General features: G+C 34.9%; 1 protein-coding gene across 3 annotated transcripts in view; it reads right to left on the bottom strand.

Annotated features, from left to right (window-relative positions):
* LOC131068396 (immune-associated nucleotide-binding protein 11-like) overlaps positions 1–26,414 on the bottom strand; it is a 91,496-nt gene that overhangs the window by 48,699 nt on the left and 16,383 nt on the right. Inside the window, exon 3 of one of the 3 annotated variants that reach the window (XR_009112007.1) lies at positions 8,175–8,189. The exons of 1 other annotated variant lie outside the window; for it this stretch is intronic. Coding sequence is in view for 1 of the 2 variants with exons in the window: in XM_058003579.1 (XP_057859562.1) it covers positions 8,805–8,989 (185 nt within the window). In the remaining variant the exon portion in view is untranslated. Of the gene's footprint in view, positions 1–8,174; positions 8,190–8,788; positions 8,990–26,414 lie in introns of those variants that run through there. One more of the 3 variants, XM_058003579.1, reaches the window with a different exon arrangement.

Genomic DNA, 26,414 nt, shown 5'->3' on the forward strand with positions numbered 1-26,414 from the left:
CCCCATGTAGATCCTGTGATGATAAAGGATGATATGACCTTTCCTAGTATGACTCTTCCTACTAGAACATCAATGCCTATCCCTTGTCTCTCTCCTAAAATTGATTTGATCTGTGATAAGATTTTAGTGCAAGAGAAGACTATCAATAATTCTTTCAACACTTTTGTTCATTCCTCTAAACCATCCTCAATCAGTTTGATACATGTGAATGAGACACCTAACAAACCTCTCTTCACTATCCAAGGTGCTTGTCCTTCTCAAAATTCTCAACCTTTAAATAAGCCTATCTTAGTGGTTCAAGGTGGTTATGCTAATGATTCTTTTTGCACTCCTAAGAAACCTATTATTACTATGCAAGGAGGTTATTCTTCTAAGAGCCCTTATGAGTATGCTAAGCAATTGACTAGAGAGAGTTATCATGCGGTTGCCCATACTTATAGTACTAGAAACAATAGGCAACCTAATCCTCCTCCAGTTATCCCAACTTCACTTCCTCCTTCCCAACCTATTCTTCCTCAAGCTCCACGTATTTCACAAGTTCTTGGTAAGGAATATGATCTCATAGAACAACTTAAAGCTACCCCTGCTAAGATATCCCTCTGGGATTTGATTCAAACTTCTTCCGCTCATCATGGAATGTTACAAGATGCCTTGAAAGATTTGAATGTTCCTCCACTGAATACATCTAGTAATATAGCATCTTTAGTTAACTCTGTGATGAATCCTAAAGCTCAAATTGTGTTTACCCAAGATGAGTTGCCTACTAGTGAAATTCAACATCAATATGATCCCTTGATGATTGTGGTTATCATAAATGACACAGCTATAAGACGAACACTGGTAGATAATGGCTCTGGCCTTAATGTGTGTAGCATTAATCTATTGCATAAAATGAATGTGGATACATCTCTCATTGAGCCTGACTCTCATCCCATTCGAGGCTTTGACAATGTGGCTAAGACTTCATTAGGTATTATCACCTTACCCATCACAGTAGGACCTGTTACTTTGCCTACTCCTATCCATGTTATATCGGGAAATCTAACATACAACTTGTTATTAGGGAGACCTTGGATTCATAGTATGCAAGCTGTCCCCTCTACATTGCATAGACAAGTTAAATTTATTTATAACAATAAGACATATACCTTGATAGGTGATACTAATCTTCAGGCTTGTTTGCAAACATCTACTTCCAAAGGGAGTTCTTCTAAATCTTCCTCTTCTAATGACGACTCTTTAAACAAAATACCTATGGATGAATCATCACCCTCTGATAATCAAAATTATTTGGATGAGTCTAAAGCTCCTGAAGAAGATCCTTCTCGACTTGAATCTACACATGAAAAGGCTTTTGATCCTGAGAAGGTTCTCGCAGAAGACGATTGGGAATCTCTTGATTTTAATCCCACCTTTGTAGGTGAGTATAGGGTTCCTCCTAGAGATCTTAAAGGTAAAAAGAAGGAAGAAACTAGAGATCAATCAGTCTTACTTGAACCTATGAGCAATAATTTTGTGGCTGCTTCTCAAACTTCTTCTCCTCACACCTCTAATTATGAAGAGTTTGATTCTTTGTCTTATGAAAAACCACCTTCTCTTTCTGAAATGGCTGATCATTATGGTCGTGGTTTTCGCATTTTTGCTAAGCATGGGTATCATGGAAATGGTTGTGGCGCTCATGAACAAGGGATGAAGGTTCCTCTAGAGACTAATTTTCACAATTATGCCTTTGGACTCGGCTATAATCCCTGCAAACGTACCAAAGCATCTAAAAGACCATCTCTCAATGTGAATGCTATATTTAGTAGCGATGATGATCTTACTTCAACTAAATCATCTTCTACTTCTATCAACTCTCATTCCCCTCATAAGGAAATCTTGGCAATGAACAAATCTCTTTATGACTCCCATCAAATTTCTAAATCCACTTATGAATCTTTATCTCCTATTCATAATAAAGTCCTTTCCTCCAGGGATAAGGCTCTAATAAATTACACTCATCCCTCTTCTCAGATTTCTTGTGACTTTTCTTCTTCAATTTTTATCATTTTATACATGTTTTTGATCTCACTTATAGTTGAGCATTTAGCATGTCATATTCAAATGCCTCATTCAGTCTATCATGTCTTTAAATAACATTAATGGCTATTATGTTGCTCATCATTATGTGACATTGGTAGCTCATTTACTGGGGGCTCATTGTCATTCATGATGGTACAATTTCAAGTGCAATCATATTTTTTGAAGCAACATAATAGCCTAATTTTCTTGTTCCTATGCGGACAAGAGTGATTTCATACATCTCTTCTTTTGCTTATGTCCAAATCTCTCCCTAGAAGATTGTGTAAGTCCTTCTCATTGTCCTTATCCTTGGGAGGCAATGATCTTTCCTTATTTTTATCTAAAGATCCACTTTGTCCTATTTCGTGGATGGTGTGAACTTTATTACTTGATGTTATTCCTTGTATGCATTTGTTGTTGTTTGTTCAAGGATTCTCTCTTACAAGAGGTGTAAGTCCTTGACTACAACCTCTTTTGCACTTGGTAAAATACATCTATAATGAATTCACTCTCCCAATTGGGTTTAAAAGAGCGTCATCCTTCATTAAGAATCACTTTCACCTCGCGAAAGAAAGTATTGCATTCTTATTCTCTTCTTTGTCTTATTCTAGAAGATGTTATATTTGTCTAAAACAATTCCTCTCGGGGATAGGTGTCTTTTGTACAAATATCTCTTCTCCTCTAAGGATCTCCTTTACACATACTACAAGATATCCCTTTTCAACTATCTTATCCCTACTTAAAGAGTGCAAAACTCTCTTGCTTGGATCTATGACATTGTTGCATTTTTGGGGTATCTTCTTTTGTGATGAAGGTAGGTATCCCTGTTCTACTTTGCTTATGTCATAAACATTACACTTTTTGAGCAATGGGTCATTCTCGGAACCAGAGAACAGACTCTTAGAGCGAGATGTCACGCTTTTGTACTATACATATACAGGTTGTAGCATACTCGGGCATAGACTCCTATGAGGTGCTTCTAACCTCACTTACACACACATGCATGAGGTTGAGTGGAACTAGCGGCATAAGGCTAGACTTTCTCACTCTCCTCCCTTACATGGATCACCTAGACAGAATCTAGGGGCTAGTTTTCCATGTCCTTTTTCCCATGGATCACCTAGACAAGATCTAGGGGCGAGAAGTCCATGTTTTCTCTCTCACTATTCTTCTCATGGATCACCAATGTGTGTATTCATGCCTTTTTCCTTTCTTTTCTTCTCTTTGCATTTTGTTTTCATTTACATCCTTCATCTTGTGTTAGAGAACTCTCAAATCCTCACACTCTTTGTTGTGTTGGAATTGAGATTTAGTCCTCTTTCTTACCAAATGATTCTCCATTAGTTTTTGATCTCATATCAAATCTTCTTGTGAGCATTTGTCATCAATTTTCTTTAAACAATTCGAAGTGGTAAACATGATACCCTGTTTCAACTCACTAAAATTAGCAAGCCGAAACAGGGGGGGGCATATAGCTACCCTCGAATTTTCATCACCTTCCTTAGTAAGCATTAGGTGATTTTGTGATCTAACGTGTGTTTTGTAGGGTGCGGTTCCTAACTGTGTACTGCAGATACCGCTAGGGGCTTCGTTCGACAGACTTATGGATATATCCTTTTTCAAATAATGTTTACTTTTCTGTACTTTAGCTTGCATATGCACGTAGTGTTCATATGACCGCTAAAGTGGGGGCTAAATGTAGCATCCTAAATTGTACGCACTTGCTAGGGTGGTACAATTTCACACCTAGTTTAGCACCCGCCTTGGCACATTTTGCATTTTGCATTGCACTTCCCCTTTAGCACTTAATTAATTAAATTAATTAGGTCTAAGGTCCTATTTTATCATCTCCTACATCATAAAGTTGGGCCCTTTCATTAAAGTGTGCCCTTTTCATTTTATTCCTCCAATACATCATTTAATCAAAAACCCTAATTAGGTCCTATTTTGAACTTGGGGGCTTGGTTTCAGGGGTCAAAACATCTTGAAATCACCTGTAACTTTGGGATTCTCTCTAAAATCATCATATCCGACGGCCCTGAAAATTTGGTGAAAATTTGTCGGGACCATGGCGCCCGGAGTGCACATGGTCCTGGACATTTTTCCCGAAATTTTAGGAGCATGATCCAATCATAAAATAAAGCTTAACCCCAAGAAATTGGTGGGAAATTCAATCTCTAGGTCGGCCAAAAGACAGAATTACGACCTAGGGTTTCCTATATAAGAGCTCTCTTTCTTCATTTGAAAAGATCCGAATTTTGGCTTTCAAGGGACCTTCTATGCAGCGAAAGAGAAGATATTTGAAGACTTCAACAACATTCAGCATCCTTCTATCAAGCATTTATCAATTTCATTCATCCATTTAGGGCTTGGAAGACATTGAAGAACAATAGGAGATTACCGATTGAAGATTGGCTTGTACTCCTCCCTTGAGGGTTGGGTATGATTTCATGTTGTTTTCATGTCTTTGCATAAGCTTCAATATATCCTTTATTCATGCTTTAGATCACTTTGCATCTTGATTTAGACCATTTACATCATCATTTACAAGCAATTAGGGTTTACTTTCTAGGTTGCTCTAGTTTGCTTAGTTGCATTTTAGGACCTTGCACACACACTAGGTCTACACACACAATACATTTTACAATACAACTTGGCTATTCGTGGAGGTGGAAATCACCGAAGTGGGGGTTTGACTAAGGCAAAACCCTATATAGCCGCCCATACCCTTTTCAGATATAAGTGCAGGTTTCGGGACTCGGACGATGCCGCAGGTTGCAGATTCGGGAGAAGCAGACTGAGACCGACCTTCCCACCAAATTTCAGAGCAAAAGACCAGGATAGGGGCATGGGGCACCTTGGTCCTGCCAGGACAGGGGCGCTGGGCACCCTGGTCCCTAGGACAGGGGCGCTGGGCGCCCTGGTCCTCCTGACAGACAGCATTTTCAGCATTTTTGACAGCTTTTCCAGGTTGCAAAACAGCAGTTTCCGGAGCAGTTTCAGGGGCAGAATTAGGACAGTGGCGCCCGCGCCCCCATCCTGAACATTTTTTAGTCAGATTTTAACTCCGGGTATGCATTTGCATTCTTTCCTTGTCCTTGTGTTTACAACTTTCCATTGCTTAAGTTCAATTCTGCAATCTTGTTATTAGTTCATACTTGCATTTTGGGGTTAGGGATTGAACTTGCATCATTTTATCTTTCAATTGCAACAAAGGAATAGAAATCCTAATAGGTATCCCGTGGCTCTCTCTTCCACAAAAAGAAGTAGCCAATTGTGTGATACCTCTAGGCTCTTTCGTATTCCGTAATGTGTGTCAAAAGGTAGGATTAGGGCATGTTAACCTAGTCTCGCTTTTTCCCCTACACAAACACTCCACCACAATAACCAACTCAAATGATGTCATAACTCAAACCCATTTCAACCATGTTTGACATCAATGACAATGAAGGATATATTTATAACAATCTCAATATTTGTAGCAATATCACCCTTTGTCATTGATTGCAAACAACAAAAGTGTTTTCCTCAAAACTCCTCTTAGTTGGAGAATCACTATACAATGTAACACTCTTTCATATTTTAGTATTCTCCTCCCAACATAGATATAAAACATATTTTAGTATTCTTCTCCCCCTTTTCCAACAATAGGAAAAAGGCCAAACCAAACTAACACAAAAAATCATTGGGATTTACCCAACCATATATCTTTAAACTGTTTCTTCAACCTAATTTTTTATACATTCTAGGCATAAAGTGGTAATAGAAAGAATCCCACTCTAACAATATTAAGTAGGAATAAATTTTTAGCTCCATGTCAGCCCACAACTTACCAAACATCCTCATGTAATCATCTCTTTGTCTTCTTCTCAAAGCTAGCTAATCACACAATTTGTGATCCTAGTCTCTTTCTTTACCTTTAACACCTATGAAGACTTTATAATTCTTAGCCATTTCCACTATCTGAAACTCAAATCAATCAATTTCATCCTTTAACTTTTGCATGGAAATAGGTCAGCTTAAACATAATTCATACACCATTTCAACAAACTTCATTGATTTAATGAAATTCATTAAATTAAGAATTAACACCTAATGTGTTTTATTACACTTTTTCTATCATCCTTTCTCACAGATTTGTTGTGGCAAATCCTTCCATAGCACCACTATGATCTCGTTTAGCCATTCTTTCTACAAGTATATCTACAAGCTCCTCAAGAGAAAGGTTAACAACATCAGTAGCAACCAAATTATTCTAAACCAAGTACTTCACAAATGATTTTTCAATAACTTATTTCTTAGAAGAAACATGGTTGTGATACGAATTACCCATAGTCTATACTCCACTAGGCTTCCTGATCATTTGAAGAACCTTTTCTTTTGTATGTTCATCATCATTGGTTACTTCATGAGAACCTCTCTGCTCCTTCTCTACTTCCTCACTCTAAGAAATATTTTGTTATACCTTCATCTCCTCTTCTTCATCACTAGTGTCAATAGCTATTGGCTCAATTCCCTTCTTCTTCAAAACCATTTTTCCACTCTTCTAAACTTTAGAGCTAGAGGTAGAAGCCTTCGCATATAGCTTCCTTAATTTCTTCACTCTTTTCCCAAACTTCATCATTCTGAAGCTTCCCATAATCTCTTCTTTTGTTTCAACCTTTCTAAATTCAAATCCTTAGACATTTTCAATAAAAAATTTTCTAATCTCATACATTCATCTCCAGACACTTCATAAGGTAATAGAGTTACCCACGAAACTCTTAGTACCACAACTTCCGAAAAGTAATTAAATATTTGTTTGCTAAAAATACAGTGTGATTTTTATACCAATCTATAACTTTTATGAGGAATCTAATTCCTCAAAATCAAATTATGTCTAAGCTTCTCAAATAAATTATTACACAATTTTAAATTATCATCCAATCCATCTAAGTAACTTTAATCTATGACTGAATTGTCATGTTGTTTCTCTATGCAACTTTTTCAACACTATGCAATACATTCAAAAAATAGAAAGATAAATAGACAATAAAACAACCATACTGGAATGGATACATCTAACTATTTGACATTTTGATTTTGTCAAAAAATTATCACCATATAATCTCACACAGATCATATTTTGTATTCTTCTTAACCATCTAATAAGCCACATATGTACCGATAGATGCACAAGGACCTTCCTTGTTTCTGTAATAAAATGTGAGATATCCACATTGTCGCATACCTAACATCCACATCCTTGATAGTATCAATCTTTAATGCTCTCTCATCTGAGATTACCTCGGTAAAACTATAAACCTCAACATTCTTTACTAATTTTAGCACTGGTATTTCTTTGATCATGTACAACCCCATCACAATCTATAGCACCTACTTCAAAATCAAATGTGGTTTGTCAAGCCAGATAAAATCACCATAAATTATATTGAGACCAATTCTTATAAATTCTTTATTGTTAATCATTGGAAAAAATTCAAAGTGTTAAAATCCCTTTTCCCTAAGTTGTAAAATTCAGTCTTCAACCTTTTCCAATTGTTAGTCAAATAATTCTCTCTAAAAGGTCTTATCTTCTCATGATCATATTCTTCTAGATTAAGATAAATATAATAAAAACATTTTCCTTGTGAATAACATGGTCATCAACAATAGAAAATGCTCCAACAAAATCTACATTTATCAGAACGAATGGTTTCAATCCATATTTAGATCTATATTTGTCATTGATACTTACAATGTTTGCCATCCTACCAAATCACTATTTTGCATAATTTATCAAACTTTCACTTGAATTCACTCCTTCACTCTTCTTAATTTCTCAAATGATTATAATTGTAGAAATAAATACTCATGAGTTAGGTTTTTGAAAAGTTAATTCACTATTTGTTGAACAATCAAGAACATGATTTGGACCTCAAGATATGCTCCAAACCTAAAGAAAATCATCACATACATCTACCATCCTAAGAGGAAACCCAAAATTTAACCAAGATGGGTAGAAAGATGTTTTCATTAAGGATTTTCCTTAGACCTTGTTGTCTAAGTCAATTAATAGAAGAGGGAAATACATTCATAGTGGATGTTGAACCACCTTCAACATTCCCTTTACTCTTCTCTTCAAATTTCTTCACCCAAAATAATTTTCCTTTTCCTTTAGAATCCACTACACTCTTTGAACCGATAGTATTTCCTTTACTGCTTTTATAGAATTTTTCAATATGCCAAATATCATTATAGTTACAACATAACGAACCATTCTACATCATGTTCCCATTCTCATTTCTTCTAAAGTTATTTATTTATTTTGTATTCATTAGATTTGTACCCATATCCATTGCAAACATAGAAATATCCATTGAAATATCTGAGATAACTATTTATATTCATTCTTCTTCTACATTTTCTATCCTTGTTCCCAAACTTGTTGCAATGATGGAAATTTTCATTGAAATAATAACCCCTTATCAGATTTCTATACTCATTTGCTTTGTGTCCTACTTGATTACATGAAAAAAAGTTTCCTTTGAATGATAAATACTCGGAAGATGTAGGAGGAGGTCTCTAGTTCACCATAGACTTTCTGAAATTCTTGTTATCTTTAGCAACATTCTTCATTTATTTGTGACTTTCTAAAATTCTTGTTATCTTTATCAACATTCATCAAACTCTACATTATTCTAAAAATACAAAACATATTTTCGTATCTTCTTTCCACCTTTCGGGGTTAGGCCATTACTAATCTAATCTTTAGCATCTTTGAGTTCCTTTTTCAGATTCATCACTTCTTCTTCTAATTTTGAACATTCTTTGGAAATTTCATCAATCTTTGTTTCATATTCTTCAATATCCTTCTTTCCTTTGTCAAATAAACTTCTTAAGAAAGAAATATTCTCTACTTCCTTCTTTTGTTTGTCTCTGCACTCATCTAGATCAACAAATGAAAATATTATCTCTCCTTCCATATCAAAAATTCCTTCAATATAATCCTAATCAAATTGTTCTAAATAGTCCATATAATTTAGCTCTTCTTCAAACATAGCATTCAAAACTCTAGATCTACCTCAAGTGGTTAAGCTTATTAAAGAGGAACCTATTGGCCATTTAGTAGAATTGATTATGCGTTGCATTGATGTTTTGTCATTGATGCCAACACTTGTTGTTTGGATGCTCTATCAACACCCTTTTGGTCTCGGTAGGTTGAGTGGTTTCTAGTTGACCTGGATTCTACATGATTTGGTAGGCTCTGATATAGTTTTGTGATGGAATGGGTTTATTCATGATACTCATGCGCATATTCAGTCAACTAGTTTTGGTCTGGTGATCAGATGCTATCCTTTTTTCTTGGAAGCTTGGCTTCTGGTTCTGGTGAGGGTTTCACTGACAGAGCTTTTGATGAATATCTTTGATGAATTGCATAAATGGTGTTGTTGCAGAATCTCCTAGAGTTTCAGGATGTTGTTGGTGATCATGTTCAAGACTTCACAGATGGAGATCATTGTTGTAGCATGTGGACCTATATTGGGTCCTGGTTGGTCTAGGTTATGGACTAGTTTAATGTAACATATGAATTGGAATTCTCAAAATGTTTTCAGGATGTCTTAATATTGGATAATATTTGTTTGGTCTAAGGCTGACATGTTTTGTAATTATATAATTGGTTTATTTTCTGTTGACCGACCTGATTATTTATGGTCAAGGGTTTGTATATATAGATGTAAAATTTTATTGTGGATCATTCTATGGTTATGGTCAAGGGATGTAATGTGGGAATAATGTAATATCATTTAGGTAGAGGATTTGGTCGATCATTGGAGATCAAACTGGGTTTATGTAAGAGTATTTATTCCTCGGGTATCGAGCTTAACCAAAATTGTACTCAAGAATAGGAGATGCTATCTTTTGCAGTTTAACACTTCTCTAGATTGTAGTCTAGATTTATATGTAGTCAGTGAGACTCCTTTTGTGATGAGAAGTGTGATCTAGGTTGTTGGCCTTCCTCCAAGTGTAGGCCCCTCAATTGCAACTTAGATACTTATTGTAGAAGTATTATCAGACTATGGGTAGGCTTCCCACGATGGTTTTTCCCTTTACTGGGTTTTCCATTTATAAATCTTTGTGTCATGTGGATGGTATTTATTCTATGATTGTTGTTTATGCTTAATTGGTTTAACTTCTATTTTGGTATTTTGTTTAAGTATTTCGGTATAAATATTTTGGGTTCCGGTATTAAAGTTTTAAATGCTTAAGGTTTCGGTAATCTGTGACAACTGATTCATCCCCCCCCCCCGGTCTTAGTTTTCTTCTGGTTATTTGAACTTGTATGTCAAAAATGTGGTATCAACCTACAAGAGGAGAAAACAATTCAAACACACACATGAAACATTGCATTAGAGGTTAGAAATCCAAACAAAGCAAGTTAAAAAGAATCTAAACTCTTTAATATCGTTCCATGCTCCTCTATCTCCAAGGATCTTCAAGATTCAAGGTGGCTCTCAGCTTGGAAGAGCACTTGATTCTTTAAGATGACAACCTAAAGAACGAGTTAAAATGATTCTAAGATCTAAATGGAATGCAACCAAGATCCTAGTGATGATTTAGATATGAAACTAGATGATGATAGGATGCAAGATATTGATATGAAGCTTGAACTAGTATGAAAATGATACTAAGATGAAGCTAACATGATATATCTAAGATTAGAATGCTATCAAAATGATCTAACATGCTATTCTATCAAAGAGAGATAATATGCTTAATATTATGAGACTATAAGTTTGATGCACAAAGACTTGATTTTAAAATGGAGGAATGAGAGCTCTATTTATAGCAAAAATAGGGCAATGGATGGTCAGGATTGAAAGATATAATCAAAGGTTAAGTTTGAAAGTTGGGAATCCATGTTTGCAATTGGCACCAATGAAATGGTGACAAATGTCAACATAAGATTGGTTGAGAAAAGGGGCTGGAGACATTAAATTCCTGAGAAGACCTCATGGTTATCTAGAGGGTAAGGGTCAAGCTTAAGTTAAGATTACCCATTGGAATAGGTTTTAATCAAAGGATAAACTATTGTGCAAATGATTAAGGGATAACCATGGTCAAAGCAATGAATGCTTGATGAGACCCTTGGGTTACATGGAGGTTGAGTTAGGCAAAAAGTCTCTAACCATGTAAGAGGGTTGAGTTAACCATTAATGGTTTGAAGACTTTGTGGACAAATTTGTAAGAGTCCTTCCAAATTTGGGGGTATTCAACAAGTTGGATAAAGGCTTTAATGATTTTTGAAGACTTTACTCCAAATTTGAGATGTGACCTCCTCAATTTAGGGAAAAGGGATAATGGATGGGTTTGGGCTAATTGATTAGAATTAGATGGATTCTAGAAGAATTAGGAATAGGATTTAGGATGCAAGTGGGAGATGTAGGAGAATGCAAGTGGGTGAGGGAAAATAGAATTAATTAAAATAAATTGCTTTATTTCAATTAGTTGCAACTTGCATTTGTAGGATTTTGCAAGTGGGGGGATTTATAAATAAATTTAGATTTATTTAAATGCAAATGAGATTTTAATTAAATGTAGATTTAATTAAAATGGGAAAGGGGATAAATTGATATCTTTAATTAAATGTAATTTTAATTAAAATGTCTAGAGGGAGGGTATTTAGTTAAATGGCTTAGATAGAAAAAGGGTATATTAATTAAATCTTAATTTAATTAATAGGAAGAATTAAGAATAATTTAATGAATAAAACTCACTTAATTCATTGTGCAACTTTTAGGTGTCTACAAAACTGTCTAACAAGATCTTGGTTTAATTAAAGGTAATGCTGATAATAACTTTTATTATAAGAGCACTAATGATGACATTGATTATTGAAGTCTTTCTTGATGATATCATATTTGGAGGTGATGCTTAGTTGTGTATGGAATTTTCTGACAATATGAAGAATGAATTTGAGATGCCTATGATTGGGGAGATGAAATTTTTCTTAGGTTTGTAGATTAATTACACTAATAAAGGTATCTTCATCTGTCAAACTAAGTATACTAGAGAGTTGTTGAAGAAATTTGGTATGGAAAATTCTAAACTAGTTGGTACTCCTATGGTTACAAGTGAGAAATTGACAAAGAAAGATGTATCTACTTGAGTAAATCCTACAAGGTACAAGTATATGATTGGAGGTTTGTTATATTTGACTCAAACTAGATCGGATATAATGAATGCAGTTTGTATTGTATCAAGATATCAGAGTGATCCTAGAGAGAATCATAAGAGTGCAGTGAAAAGGATTTTTAGGTATTTGCAGGGAACAAGTGAATATGGTTTGTGTTGGGACATATAAAATTTTGAGGGTTTTGGGTTTTTCCTTTTTCATGAAGGAATTTAGAAAATTAAGCCTATGTAGCGCATTGTTGTAATTCATGTTGAACTTGAACCCTTAAAACATTTGGGTTCAAGGTTCAAGGTTCAATCATTTCTCTTTCTTGTGTCGTGGCTTTGTAATATTTTTAATGAGCAAGTGAGAGTGTGTTATGTCTATTTTGAACCATTTGCAAATCGGTTCATGGTTCATGGTTCAAAAATGCCCCTTCTTTTATATTCGTGGTCTTTTCTCATCGCCTTTTTTCACTTATGTGGAAGGGTTTGTGTGTCGTCAAGAGGGGGCCCCTTTTTATGTCTATGCCTGGGTGGGTTCTGATAATTTTAATTTATGCCTAAGTCTTATGTTTTTCCTATGTCTCTGTCAGGCTTCCTAAAGATCGAGCAAGTTTCTTTAGATCTTGTGGCTGTTGCTATACTGCAATCCAAAAGTGCTTGATGGTTAACAACCACGACATGTCGACTAAGTGGTGGGACCCACTGGAAAAGGCTAAGGCAAACCTTTTATCCCACATTGGCCACAAGGAGGATCATTTCAGTATTCAAGTGCACAGCCGCACACATCCTTAGTGTCAAAGCTTATGCAATTTTGGCAAATGGCCGGTCAAAGAAAGTAGTGGGCCCCGCGTGCGCATGCATCTTAGAGTGGCTTAATTTTGCAGCAAAAGGGAGGATTAAATAGTGAGCAAGTTGCACAAGATCGAATGATGGTCACTATACTACAAGATGAAAGTGCTTAGTTGTTAACAGTCGTGACTTGGCGACTGATGATCTGGCAAGCCAGGTGGCACCAAGGTAAGCATTGAGAAAATCACAAGGTGCCACATAGTGACACATAGTTGATGACATGGAATATCCAGCAGTGATGAGGTGACATAACAGATGGCAGATGAATGTCGAGCAGACTATGGTTTCGATAGATCCCAAAGTGGACTCACTAAAGGCATCAGTTTCATTGACATGAAAGGTGTCAATGAAACTAATATTTTGATAAGATGAGAAAATAGTTCACCGAGTGCTCGGATCCATCGACAAAGGGCACATCGAGGAGATTTCAACTAGTTTCATTGAAAAGGTGAGTAAGCATTGAGCAAATCATGAGGTGCCACGTAGTGACACACAATTGATGATGTGGAAGATCCAGTAGTGATGATGCTACAGAATAGATGGCAGATGAGTGTCGAGCAGATCGTTGTTTTGATAAATCCCAAAGTGGATTCACTAAAGGCATCAATTTCATCGACATGAAAGGTGTCAATGAAACTAATATTTTGATAAGATGAGAAAATAGTTCACCAAGTGCTCGGATCCATCGACAAAGGGCACATTGAAGATATTTCAATTGGTTTCATCGAAAAGGTGAGTAAGCATTAAGAAAATCATGAGGTGCCATATAGTGACATGTAGTTGATGACGTGGAAGATCTAGCAGTGATGATGCAGCATAATAGATGGCAGATGAATGTCGAGCAAACCATGTTTTCGATAGATCCCAAAGTGGACTCACTGAAGGCATGAGTTTCATCGACATGAAAGGTGTCGATGAAATTAATATTTCGATAAGATGAGAAAATAGTTCATCGAGTGCTCATATCCATTGACAAAGGGCACATTGAGGAGATTTCAATTGGTTTCATCAAAAAGGTGAAAGCATCGATGAAAATGGGGTTTTGATGAGACACAAAAATGGTTAGCCGAAGAGGAAGTTTGGTCGAAAGGCTTATGCCAGATAAACCAAAGGAGGTGATGGGTCTGGTGGAGATGACTTGGTGGTTCAGGTAGATTAGGTGGTGAACTGGAGGTTGACATGTGGCAGGCCTAACTCAACAGGTGGAGTCTAGGTAGATCAGAGAGTGAATCTAAAGATGCCACATGGTGACCCTGTGGCATAAGCAAGAGCTATTTAGCTGAGGTAAAGTCCAAGTAGGTTTGGAAATATCAACAGTCGGGTGAGATGATCTAACAATTGTCGCCATGTCACGATGTGAAATTGATCACTAAATATACCATGCGACTTGGCAACAAAGCATGTGCCCTAAATGGGAAGTGGCCCAAGCATTAAGGATCGAGCAACTTGAGGGAAGATCTACGACCATCGCTATACAACCATGTGAAGATGCCTGATGGTTATCACATCCGAAATAGCGACTGACTAGGTGGCAAGTCCAAGTGGCATCTAGATGGATCCAAAGGCAAATCAAGTTGTGCCACGTATTAGGCCCACTAGAGGAGAAAGTGATAGAGAAAGTCGCTCAGTCAAGGTAAAGAATGGGCAAGTCAGGACAGATCGATAGTGATCCAAAGAAGATCAACAATTGTCGCCAAGTCATGATGAAAATATGTTCAATGGCTAAAGGTCACGACTTGGCGACCAAGTGGTGGGGCCCGAATAGAAAGAAACGCAGTCCAAAGGAAATAAAGGAAAGAAGAGCCAAGGAAAGAAATAAAGGGCTTCATTCTGGCGGTGGCCGCAGGTGGTGCTGAGGTGGTAAGAGAGGGGCCTCGAATCAACTAGATGATGCCACATGGAGGAGATGCACGACAAATGTCTGTGCAGCAAGATTCTAAGATTTAAGTATGATTTTTGACTATGGTGAGCAAGTAGAAAATTAAAACAACCGACCTGTAGAAAGATTGGTGGCTGGGGGATTTTTTTTTGCTCGATATATGAGTGTTATATATCATTGGAAAGCTCTCAATCTAAGGAATTGGATTCTACAGTCAAGTGTAACCCATGACAATTATTTTTGGGGTAGTTTCCTCAAGATCTTAGATTGGGTTTTCATTTAGAGAGATTGGATATTTTGCAGGCCATGGTGTGCAAAGCAGTTATTGCCGAAGGATAGGGTGGTTGCTATTGTTAGAGGATGAGATCTGATTTTTTCATCCCTGCCTTCTTATTTGAGGGTCTTCTCATTCTGTAAGGGTTCAAGATTTTTGTGAGAAAGGCTCCTGAATCTCGGTTTCCATTTTCTGAGTTTTTTGTCAAATTTGTAATACAAAGTCCCTTTTCAAGAAATAAAGTATCTTCTTGCTATAAGTGTTTTCTATTGCAAGTCACATATATGTAAGGCATGTATATAGTTTATTGGATTATCTCTAGGCTTTCTCTTGTTTTCAATAAATCCACTATTCAAGGGAGTTTGGGATTATCTTCTCAATGTGGGAGTGTAATGGTTGTTCTTAGGTACTCTTCAAGGAAGGGTTTAAATTCTATGAGCAATCATTTTGGATTCAAGATAATGTCTAGATATGTATGATCCATTGTTTGAAGTTTAGAATGTATTAATGTTAGGCATTAATATAGGGATATCTTTATGAATAAATTGGATTTGCAATAGAGTTTTCCATTTATAGTTTGATGTATGACTCCTTGCCATTGGATAAGGCATTGGTCTTGCAGATTTTGGGGATTCTCAGAGATTTAAAATATCAAATATCCATTTCCTTTTATGTTTGTGAGTTTAGTTTGTTCCACCTATCTCATGCTCCAATCTTGTTGAGATATCAATGTAGATCTATCCCATCTGCAGTAACCTCCTTGTTGTTGAGCCCTGTGAGATTAATCTACTTTTATTGATGCCATATGTTTGTAACTAGTTGTACTTTGTGCATCAAAGGGTGTCCCCCCCTAGGTCTTATAGAACCTAAAGTGTAGGAGGATCATTAGGATCCTATGTTATGTTATCCAAGCCCCGAAGCATTTTATTGATTTAGATTAGCTTTCTCATAGATAGTTTGCAGGTGAACTTGGGTTTCTCATTTTTTAGAACAATTTGTAGTATCCTAAAGATAATTGTTTTACACTCTATGCATATACAGATGTAGATTGGGCTGGAGATGTTGATGAACGGAAAAGCACATCTGGTGGAGCTTTCTTTCTTGGAAAGAAACTTATTTCATGGATCAGCAAGAAGCAGTCATGTACTTCTTTATCTACTACTGAAGCTAAATATGTTATTGCTGCTACTAACTATAAAAAATTCCTATGGATGAAGAAAATGTTGAAGGATATAAGGATAGAGTATAATGAACCAGTAGTTATTCACTGTTATAACTCTACTGCTATTGACATATCAAATAATCTAGTATTTCACTCTAAGGCAAAACACATATCTATCAAGTACAACTTTTTGAAGGAGAAAGTGGAATCAAATGAAGTCAGATTGGTTTATGTGAACACTAAAGAGAAGATTGCAGACATTTTCGCTAAACCTTTTCCTAAAGAATCGTTTGAGTACTTCAAAGACAAATTGGGGGTTTCTGCCCCTCCCGTAGAGACCTGAGTGATGTTGTTTGGCACCGATCCGGTATAAATTATTAGAGATACGATTTATTCTAGATTGATGTGGTGGTGATACTACTCAGGGGGAGTAGTCAGTTGTGTGGTTCAAAGGATTTATGATTTATCTCTCATATTTATGTCAAATTTTTTGCATTGATATCAAAGTGGGGGAGATATACATATGAAAAACTAAGCTTAACTATAACATTAGTCAAAGGGGAGAGATTAAAGCTTAACATAGATATCATTCACACGGGGAGTTTGGTCCAAAACTTCATTATGGGGAAATTGTTGGCTATCTTCCATTAGGGGAGACTTGTTTGGCATTTCTTGGCACTTGGATGTTTTTCACATATACTATTTCCATCAATGCAAAAGGGTGAGATTGTTGATAACTTGGAAGAATTGATTATGTTTTGTATTGTTGTTTTGTCATTGATGTCAACACTAGTTGTTTTGGTTGTTTAAGGTTTCTGGTAGGTTCTGGTAGAGTGGTTGGATTATGATATTGATTTGGTATGCTTTGGTATATGGAATTGGTTTGGATCTATCATTCATGCTATTCAAATTTTTATCATGATGAGTTGGTTTGGGATTTCATGACTTAGAAGCTATCATTTTTTCTAGTAAGCCTTTTGGTCACCGGTAAGGGTTTTACCGATAAATATTTGTTGAAGATCTTTTGATGTACTTGATAAGTGGTGTTAGTGCAGATTCTAGATGGCTCATGGGATGTTGTTGGTTATCTTGTTCATGTTCCTATTGATTTGTGGTGTTGGATTTGGTTTATAGCGACCTATGTTGGGTTTGGTCTTATTCTGCTAGGTTATGAACTGGTTTATGTAACATGTTGATGGATGATCCTGATGTGTTACCAATTGGATTTATTGATTGGTTTATATTGTTTTGGTCCCAGGCTGACTTTGACAATTATTGGATTGTGGGTTTATGTTATGAATTTATTGTATTATATTTTAGGTGGCTGACCTAATTGTTTAGGTCCTAGGTTAGTAGATATGATGTAAGATCTCTTTGTAGATCATGGGGCATGGGTTTTTCTATGTGCAAATAATGTTGTAACCATATACAGAGGTTTTGGTCAATCATAGGTGATCTAATTAGGTTTGTAAAATAGGTTTAAGACCTCTAGTACTGAGCTCAACCAGAATTGTACTCGAGCATAGGAGATGTTGTTCTTGCATTTCACTCTTCTTTCTGGATTGTAGTCTATATTTCTTTTATAGTCAGTGAGACTCCTTTTGTGATGATAAATGTACCCTAGGATATTGTCCTTCTTGCATGTGTAGGAACCTCTTTTTGTAATCACATACTTACTACAGAAGTATTATCTGACTGTAGGTAGGCTTCCCACTATTGTTTTTCCCTTTACTAGGTTTTCCACATACAAATATTGGTGTTATCATTTGCAGATGGTTGATAAATATTCTATACATTATATTTGTGGTTAACTGCTATATATGTTATTCCAATATTTGGTTTATATATTCTGGTAATAAGGTTTTAATGCTTAAAGTTATATAATCTGTTGAAAACTAATTCACCCCCCTTCCTCTCAGTTGTCCACTGGTTATCTGAGCTATCTAACAAAAACTAATTTCTTACCCAAAAAGAATTCTCCACTGGTAGTGCTCTTCGGGTCATCAATATTACCCAGCCAATCAACGTCAGTGTAAGCACATAGCATGGAATCAGAATTCCTCAAATACCACAACCCATAATCTATAGTTCCCTTGAGGTATTTGAATATCCTCTTAATGGAAGTGACATGACTGTCTTTTGGATGAGCTTGATATCTAGCAGCCATACACACAACATCCATAATGTCTAGCCTAGTCTAAGTAAGATATAGTAGTCCACCAACCATAGATCTATACAAACTCTTATTAGCTTTCTAAGATTCATCATTCTTATAAAATTTACAACCAATCACCATAGGATTCGCAACCAGTTTGGAGTCATTTAACCCAAAATTCTTTAGGAATTCCTTCACATACTTAGTTTGAGGTATGAATTTATCTTTTCCATTTTGTGAAATTTGCAAACCTAAGAAAGATTTCATCTCACCAATCATAGACATCTCAAATTCTTTCTGCATATCATCGACAAACTTCATACTCAAGTCATCATCACCTCCAAAGATAATATCATCAACAAAGAAATCGACAATCAGGATGTTATCATTGTCAATCTTAAAATACATATTATTGTTATCAACACCTTTAGTAAATTCCAATTTTAACAAATATTTATCTAATCTAGCATACTAGGTTCTAGGGGTTTGTTTAATCCATAAAGAGTTTTCTTCAATTTACATACCATATCTCCATAATCTGGTAGTGAAAATACATTAGGTTGTTCAATGTAGACTTCTTCCTCTAGATCACCATTCAAAATGGTAGATTTGACATCCATATGATATACCTTAAAATCTTTATAAGAAGCATAAACAAGCAATAGTATAACAACTTCAAGTCTAGCAACCAAAGCAAAAGTTTCCTCATAATCAATTCCTTATTGTTGTGAATATACTTTGTAAACAAGTCTTTCTTTATTTCTAACAACTTCACTAGATTCATTCAATTTGTTTTTGAATACCCATTTAGTACTAATAACATTCTTATCCTTAGGTCTAGGCACAATTTCCCAAGTTTTTTTCTTTTCAATCTGATTTATTTCTTCTTCCATAGCTCTCATACAATTTTCATCTTTGCAAGCTTCAACAACATCTTTAGGTTCAACTTTAGAAATCACACATACTTCTTCAACAACTAACCTTCTTTTAGTCATCATACCTTTATTCTTATCACCAATAATCTAATTTTTAGAATGATTCAATCTTGCATATCTTAGAGACTTCTAATTGTTTTGATTCTTAGGTTCCTACACTCCTTCATCGGAAAGAGAAACATTTGGGTTAACAATTTCTATTAGATCATTCTACTTAGGCTCTTTAGTCTGAACATGAGCTAAAACAACATGTCGTTCATCATCATAACTACATGCTCTGGTCTCTTTCCCATGGTTCTCATACTCATTCATTTTTGTACTCTTCACTATCTTTCTTAGTCTCTTATTGTAGCACAAATAGGATTTTCTCTTTGTAGAATAACCCAAGAAAATTCCTTCATCACTTCTAGCATCAAACTTTCCTATGTGCTCATCTCTCTTGATATAACATTTGCTACCAAATACTTTGAAATATCTCATAGTAGGAACATGACCAAACTAAAAATCATAAGGGGTCTTACCAGTATCACCTTTGATGTGAAATTTGTTGAATGTGTAAATAGAAGTGCTAATGGCTTTTCTCCAATAGATCTTTGAAACATTTCGTTCAATTAGCATAGTCCTTGCAACATCCAAAATAGTTTTGTTCTTGCTCTCAACAACTACATTCTACTAAGGGGTTCTAGGAGAAGATAATTGTCTTTTGATCCCATGCATCTCAGAAAATGTATTGAACTCACTAGAATAGAATTCTCCACCCCTATCAGATCTTAGACACTTCACCTTCAACCCAGACTCAATCTCATCCATAGCTTTGAATATCTTAAATTTGTCCAATGGTTCTGATTTCTCCTTCAAAAAGGCAACCCTCATCATCTTAGAATAATCATCAATTAGTCACATAAAATATCTATCACCCTACACACTTCTAATATTTATAGGTCCACATAAGTCAGTATGTACAAGATCTAGCAATCCATCAGTTGTATACCATTTGGTCTTGAAGGAAATCATTGTTTTCTTACCAACTGACTTTCCTTACATATTGGATTAGTAGGCTTAACAATCTTAGGTAGATCTTTAACAACATGTGCAAAACATATCTTAATCATTGAATCAAAATTCACATGACACATTCTCCTATGCCACAACCAACTCTCACCAATATGAGCAATCAAATAACTTTTCTCACCAACATTTAAATGAAAAATGTCACCTTTTGTCTTAGTTCTAGATACAATCTCTATACCAGAGGCATTTAAGATCTTGCATTTTCCATCCTTGAATTTTAGATCATAACCTTTATCAACCATCTATCCAACACTAAAAAGATTATTCTTTAAACCTTGAATATACAAGACATCATCAGTGTTATGCTTACCATCAAAAGAAATAGATCCTATCCCATGAATTACATAGGCTTTATCATCTCCAAATATTACTATTCCATCATCATATATTTCCATGCTCACAATTTTACTTTTATCAACGGTCAGAAGATGTGAACAAACACTATTAATTACCCATTCATCTTTCTCTTCAACCTTAGCAACTAAAGTTTTCTCCTCAATAGTGAAACAAGTGGAATCAATAGGTACAGGTCTATCTTCTTCAATGGTAATAAACACAACTCCATCTCCTTATTATTCTTCATCTTTAACACCTTCATCAACGGAGTAATAACAGTTCTTCTAATTCCTAAACTTTTGGTTAGAATTGTAAGGCTTATCATACTTCTCGTGCTTATCATGCCAAGCATACTTAGCCATTCTCTCTCTGAGAATATAGAAGAAAAATGTCCTATCTTATTACAAGAGAAACATTTCAAAGGAAAATTTTCATCATACTTACTAGCTCCTTTAGGCAATCTCTAGGAAATCAATGTTTCAAGCTCATCTAGCTCTCTTTCTTTCTCTTCCATCTCTCTTCTCTCTCTTTCATATCTAGATATTTTGCATTCATCGGGATCATAATCTTCTTACCAAATATAGATATAGATTCTCTAAATAATGTCTTTGACTTTTTATGTGATTCTCCAAATTCACTCATATCAAATGTAGCAAGCTTTCCAACCAACACATCTCTTGTCACTGTAGTCACACTACATATCTCATCAATAGCAACAACCATATTTTTACAAGAAGGAGGGAAGTATCTCAACACCTTAACAATAATTTCATCTTCCTCAATGGTTACACCAACACATTTGATACCGAGAACAAGTTCAGTCACCTTAGCCATAAAAGTGTATGTTCTCATCATTGCCCATCTTCAATGTCTTATATTTTCCTTTCAAGCTCTACAACTTGGCAACTTTCACTTATTTATCACCTTCATATAGGATCTCAAGCTTCTCCCAGATCTCATGTGTGGTTTGAAGTCCCATTACATTTCTCATCTCAGAATCTATTAAGGTACTAAGAAATGCTTCCTTCTCTCTAATATTATGGTCATCTTCCTTAATCTCATCAGAAGTAGTTAGTCCATTTTGAGGAACAGTCTAGGATTTCTTTGTAATATTCTAGTAGTCTTCTCCAAGAAATTTCAAGTGCACTTCCATCTGGTTATTTCATATAGCATAGTTTCTTCCATCAAAACTTGGACTGCCCTTCTTAAAGATAACACCTTGAGCTACCATCTTGGATCTCCTCAAGCGATTAAGCTTCTACCAGAGGATCTAGCTCTAATACCAATTGTTGGCAACAACCAAGAAATAAGACTAAAAGGCGGGTGTGAATTAATCTTCACCAGAATATAAAACAATCACAAAGCATAGATCCGATAAACTACAGTAACAACAAAGATAAGCAAATTGAGAGCACAATGCACAACACCAAGATTTTGACATGGAAAACTCGATTAAGATAAAAACTATGGTGGGAACCTACCCATAGTAAGATGATACTCTACATTAGTATGTGAAAATATTTCAATGGGGAATGCACATGTATTCACACACACTGCCTAGAGCTCATTGCTCAAATATAATGGTCCAAAAAGCTACAACCCTCAAGGAAGTCTCACTAACTTACAATAAGATTCAGACTACTATCTGGAAGAAATGAACTGAAGGAATAGCATCGTCAAATACCGATTACAATTCTAGCTAAGTACAAATGTCTTCCCTGCAACACCAATCTCTCCTCAATCTCAACACCAAAGGATAAATCTCTTGTTCACACATAAACCTCTCTCTAATAATGCAGACATAACATCGACACCCAAATTACATGAACATGTCACCTATATATACAAATCATCAACCTTGATAATAAGGTAAGCTAAACCCTCAACCCTCAATTATAAAATTACATCACATGATACAAAGATCAACCACTAGACCAATACAATGCTTTACATAGCATAAAATGGACCTAAATCAAGTTCCCAAATGGTCAACTCCACCGAACATCATGCCAAGATCAACTGGACACGCTACGCCACCAAAAATATCGCATAACAAGAAACTCATCACCGGTTGATGAAAACCATCAATAAATCACACAACGATCAATATGGATCACGAAAACAAATAGGAAATCACTAGGAAACACTAGCAAGCATGTTAGAAACATCAAGAACAACTGCACCACCACCACTTATCAAATCTTCACCGGTCAATGTCTAAAAGCTCAAGAACACAACCAATCAAAAACTATCATGAATAAAGATAACTTGTAGAGAACCAAATCATGATCCATCTAAAATGAAGATATACAAGACCATCTCAAACAATATCCCAAAATCCCAGTGCAAGATCTAATCACACTGGAATATACCATAGGAAATACCAAACTCTACAAAACAATGATCAACAAAACAAAATTGAAAAATTGGATCATAAGATCTTCCCAAACACACCGAAGAAAGAAATAGGAATATTTTGACATCAATGACAACAACATATCCTAGCAACAACAATGACCAACAATATCCAACAAGAATAGTATTAAAAAAAATATTACCCAACAATGGAACCAAAACTAGCTGAGCTTTGATACCAACCAAAAGGAAGCTAAGGTATAAAAAATTCTTCCTAACATCAGTTTAGTGGGGGAAATAGTGCAAATTAAAAACTTAAAAAAAAACAAACAAAAAAAAACAACAACAATTACAAAATAAGGAACATATTCCCAAGGAGATAATAAACATGCATAAAGATAAACATAATGAACATAAGATATAAAGGAAACCAAGGAAAGACTAAGAGGGGGGTGAATCACTCCAAGCAAACAATTAATCAACAACACATAACTAACACATGAACACCAATATTTATATGGGAAAAATTGAACAAGGAAAAACCACAACAAGCACCTACTCACAAAAATACATCTACTATGAATATTAGATTACAAAGAATAGAGCTCATTTCTCTGAACATCCATTGCAAGGCTAACTATGCATGGGGCAAGATACAAAAAGAGGACTTGCAAAACCTAAAGCTAACTACACTTAGGGTGAGATACAAAATGATATTAAAATAAGGATCTCTTGATCATGAAGTTGTCCTTTAACTCTACATAAAGAAACCAAGATCAACACACAAGTCAAACTTCACCTGTCAATGCTCTATCTCATATGTCTACTACAATCTCAATACAACTTGCATATCATTCGAACAAAACTGTTCTCCAGTACTCACACTTCCTCTGATCTTCATTCTTCACCATATCATTTGGACTCTCATCTTTGCTCTACATCTAACTCAAACACACACATTCCTTATATACAAGGTAGATCATCAAAGCTTGAACAAAAAATACACACACTAATCCACTCTAGGAGAAAGATGGGACCAAATCACATCTTCCAAAGATCAATTCACTGATATACAATCACCGAAACATAACCAACAACATATCCATATGCTACACACCCATTTAAGTAGTCCATGATAAAAAAACTCTCCAATACAAATAACTCAAATCTGGATCTCCACACACTAGGGTGAGACCCATAGCACATCAGATAGTCTTCTACAAATCATATCTAGACCTAAGGATACGATGAACATAGAATCTCATAGGTAGACACAAACAATGCCATAACACTCAGAGAACACAAAAATGGTTTTGGACCATACAACTATCATATCCATGACACCAAAACTATATCTAATAAATATAGCAATAATACTCAACATCAATAACAAATTTTAGAGTCTAAAACTTCTAGAACAATCAATAGAGCAATTGCAACATCAACACATAAAGATAACTTTGCACCACATACATTTCAAACTTAATTGGAACAACAAGTTTGATGTTAACAACAACCATAACAACACATCAAAACATACTTCCAACATATATATCATTGGGGAAAACTCTTTCAAGTAAAAACCCTACACTCCAAAAGTAGTGTACATCATATTCCACTAAACAAATTCTTACAATACAATATCAACATTTGGCTTCTTTGATAGGTGTCTGAAACTAACCAATACTAGTTTCTAGATTAATTCTAGTAGCATAAAACTTTACATCTAATACAAAACATGAATAATACTTTCCAAGGCTACTTTTTATAGAAAAATGCAACTCAAGATGAAGCTTCTTGGTGAAGTAAAAATATGGGGTCATGCAAAGAATTTACTTATATTTTTTGGCTACCAAAAAGAATGCAAATGACACATGTATGTCACCAAATGACTCCTTATTCAAACCTCTTAAGTTGGAAAACTAAAATTTACCATTTTGAGATATGTCAGATGGTCTTATGCATCTAACATGTATCATAGCCTACAACAATTATGTTTGTAAAAGAATCTATCATAAATGACTACTATTAGCATATTCTCTTACAACATGTCATAATGCAACTTAAGCACCCACCTTCTCCATCCAGAAGTATCTCCTATGGGATATGCATTGTCACAAACCTATCATAACACAACACTTATTAAGATCCTCAAAGTTGGATGCCTACCTCTTGCATTAGAATATTTGTTAGGTGTTGTTGTATTTGGCTTGACTTTCAATGGCAAGTGGACTCCATGAAATGTAGATTAGGTAGTGTGTTTCTTTGCTATAGATTCCAACGCTAATACCCTTGATTCTAGCTAAGGGTTTGTAGAAAAAACAAGATAGGGTTTCAATATTACAAATCTTTTTTTCTCATTAGTGTAAGATGGTTTGATGTGTAGCTTCCTCATTTAATTTACTACATCTTGCCTAGTGCTCCATAGATCCCCAAACTACTCATAAATTTACAAATATCTTTCTTGTTCACTTACGCTATTTATTTTTTCATTTGTTCCTTAAGTTTCCTTCATTGGGCTTTTTGTAGACACTAAAAAAATATCATGTACAATGGAGGACATTTAGTTTCTTAAAAAGATATTTAAAAATGTCATAAAAATTGTTAAGATATGCGAGATCTATGTCCTTAACTCTCAAAGTATTTTTGCCAATAGAATTGATGAAAAATAATTTCTATAAAATATAAGGTTAAAATTTTTACTTATTAAATTATAAATTTATGTTTTTTTAAATTAAATAAATAAAATATTACTACGGGTGGAAAGTTAATCTATTAATAACTAATGAAGATTTGACTCAAAAGTCTTTAAAAATGGCATCAAAATTGTTCAACTATAAGAAATCTATTTTATTAACTCTCAAATGATTTTAGTGAATAGAATTAAAGAAAAAAAATTGCTATAAATTAAAAATTAAAAATTGTACATATTAAATTATAAGATTTATCTTTCAAATAAATTAGATAAATAAATTATTATTATTGATAGAAAGTTAATTTATTAATAATTAAGATTTACACAATTTACCTAATGACAAATAGTAATAATAAGAATGAACTATATTTTGCACTATTAACTCTTCACATAAATGAAAATTATTTTAAATAAAATAATATTTTATTAATAAATCTTATAATAAAAATGAAACATATTAATGCATTATTACCTTTACTCA

Source organism: Cryptomeria japonica, chromosome 3 (assembly GCF_030272615.1).
Source record: "Cryptomeria japonica chromosome 3, Sugi_1.0, whole genome shotgun sequence".
Classification (NCBI taxonomy): Eukaryota; Viridiplantae; Streptophyta; class Pinopsida; order Cupressales; family Cupressaceae; genus Cryptomeria; species Cryptomeria japonica.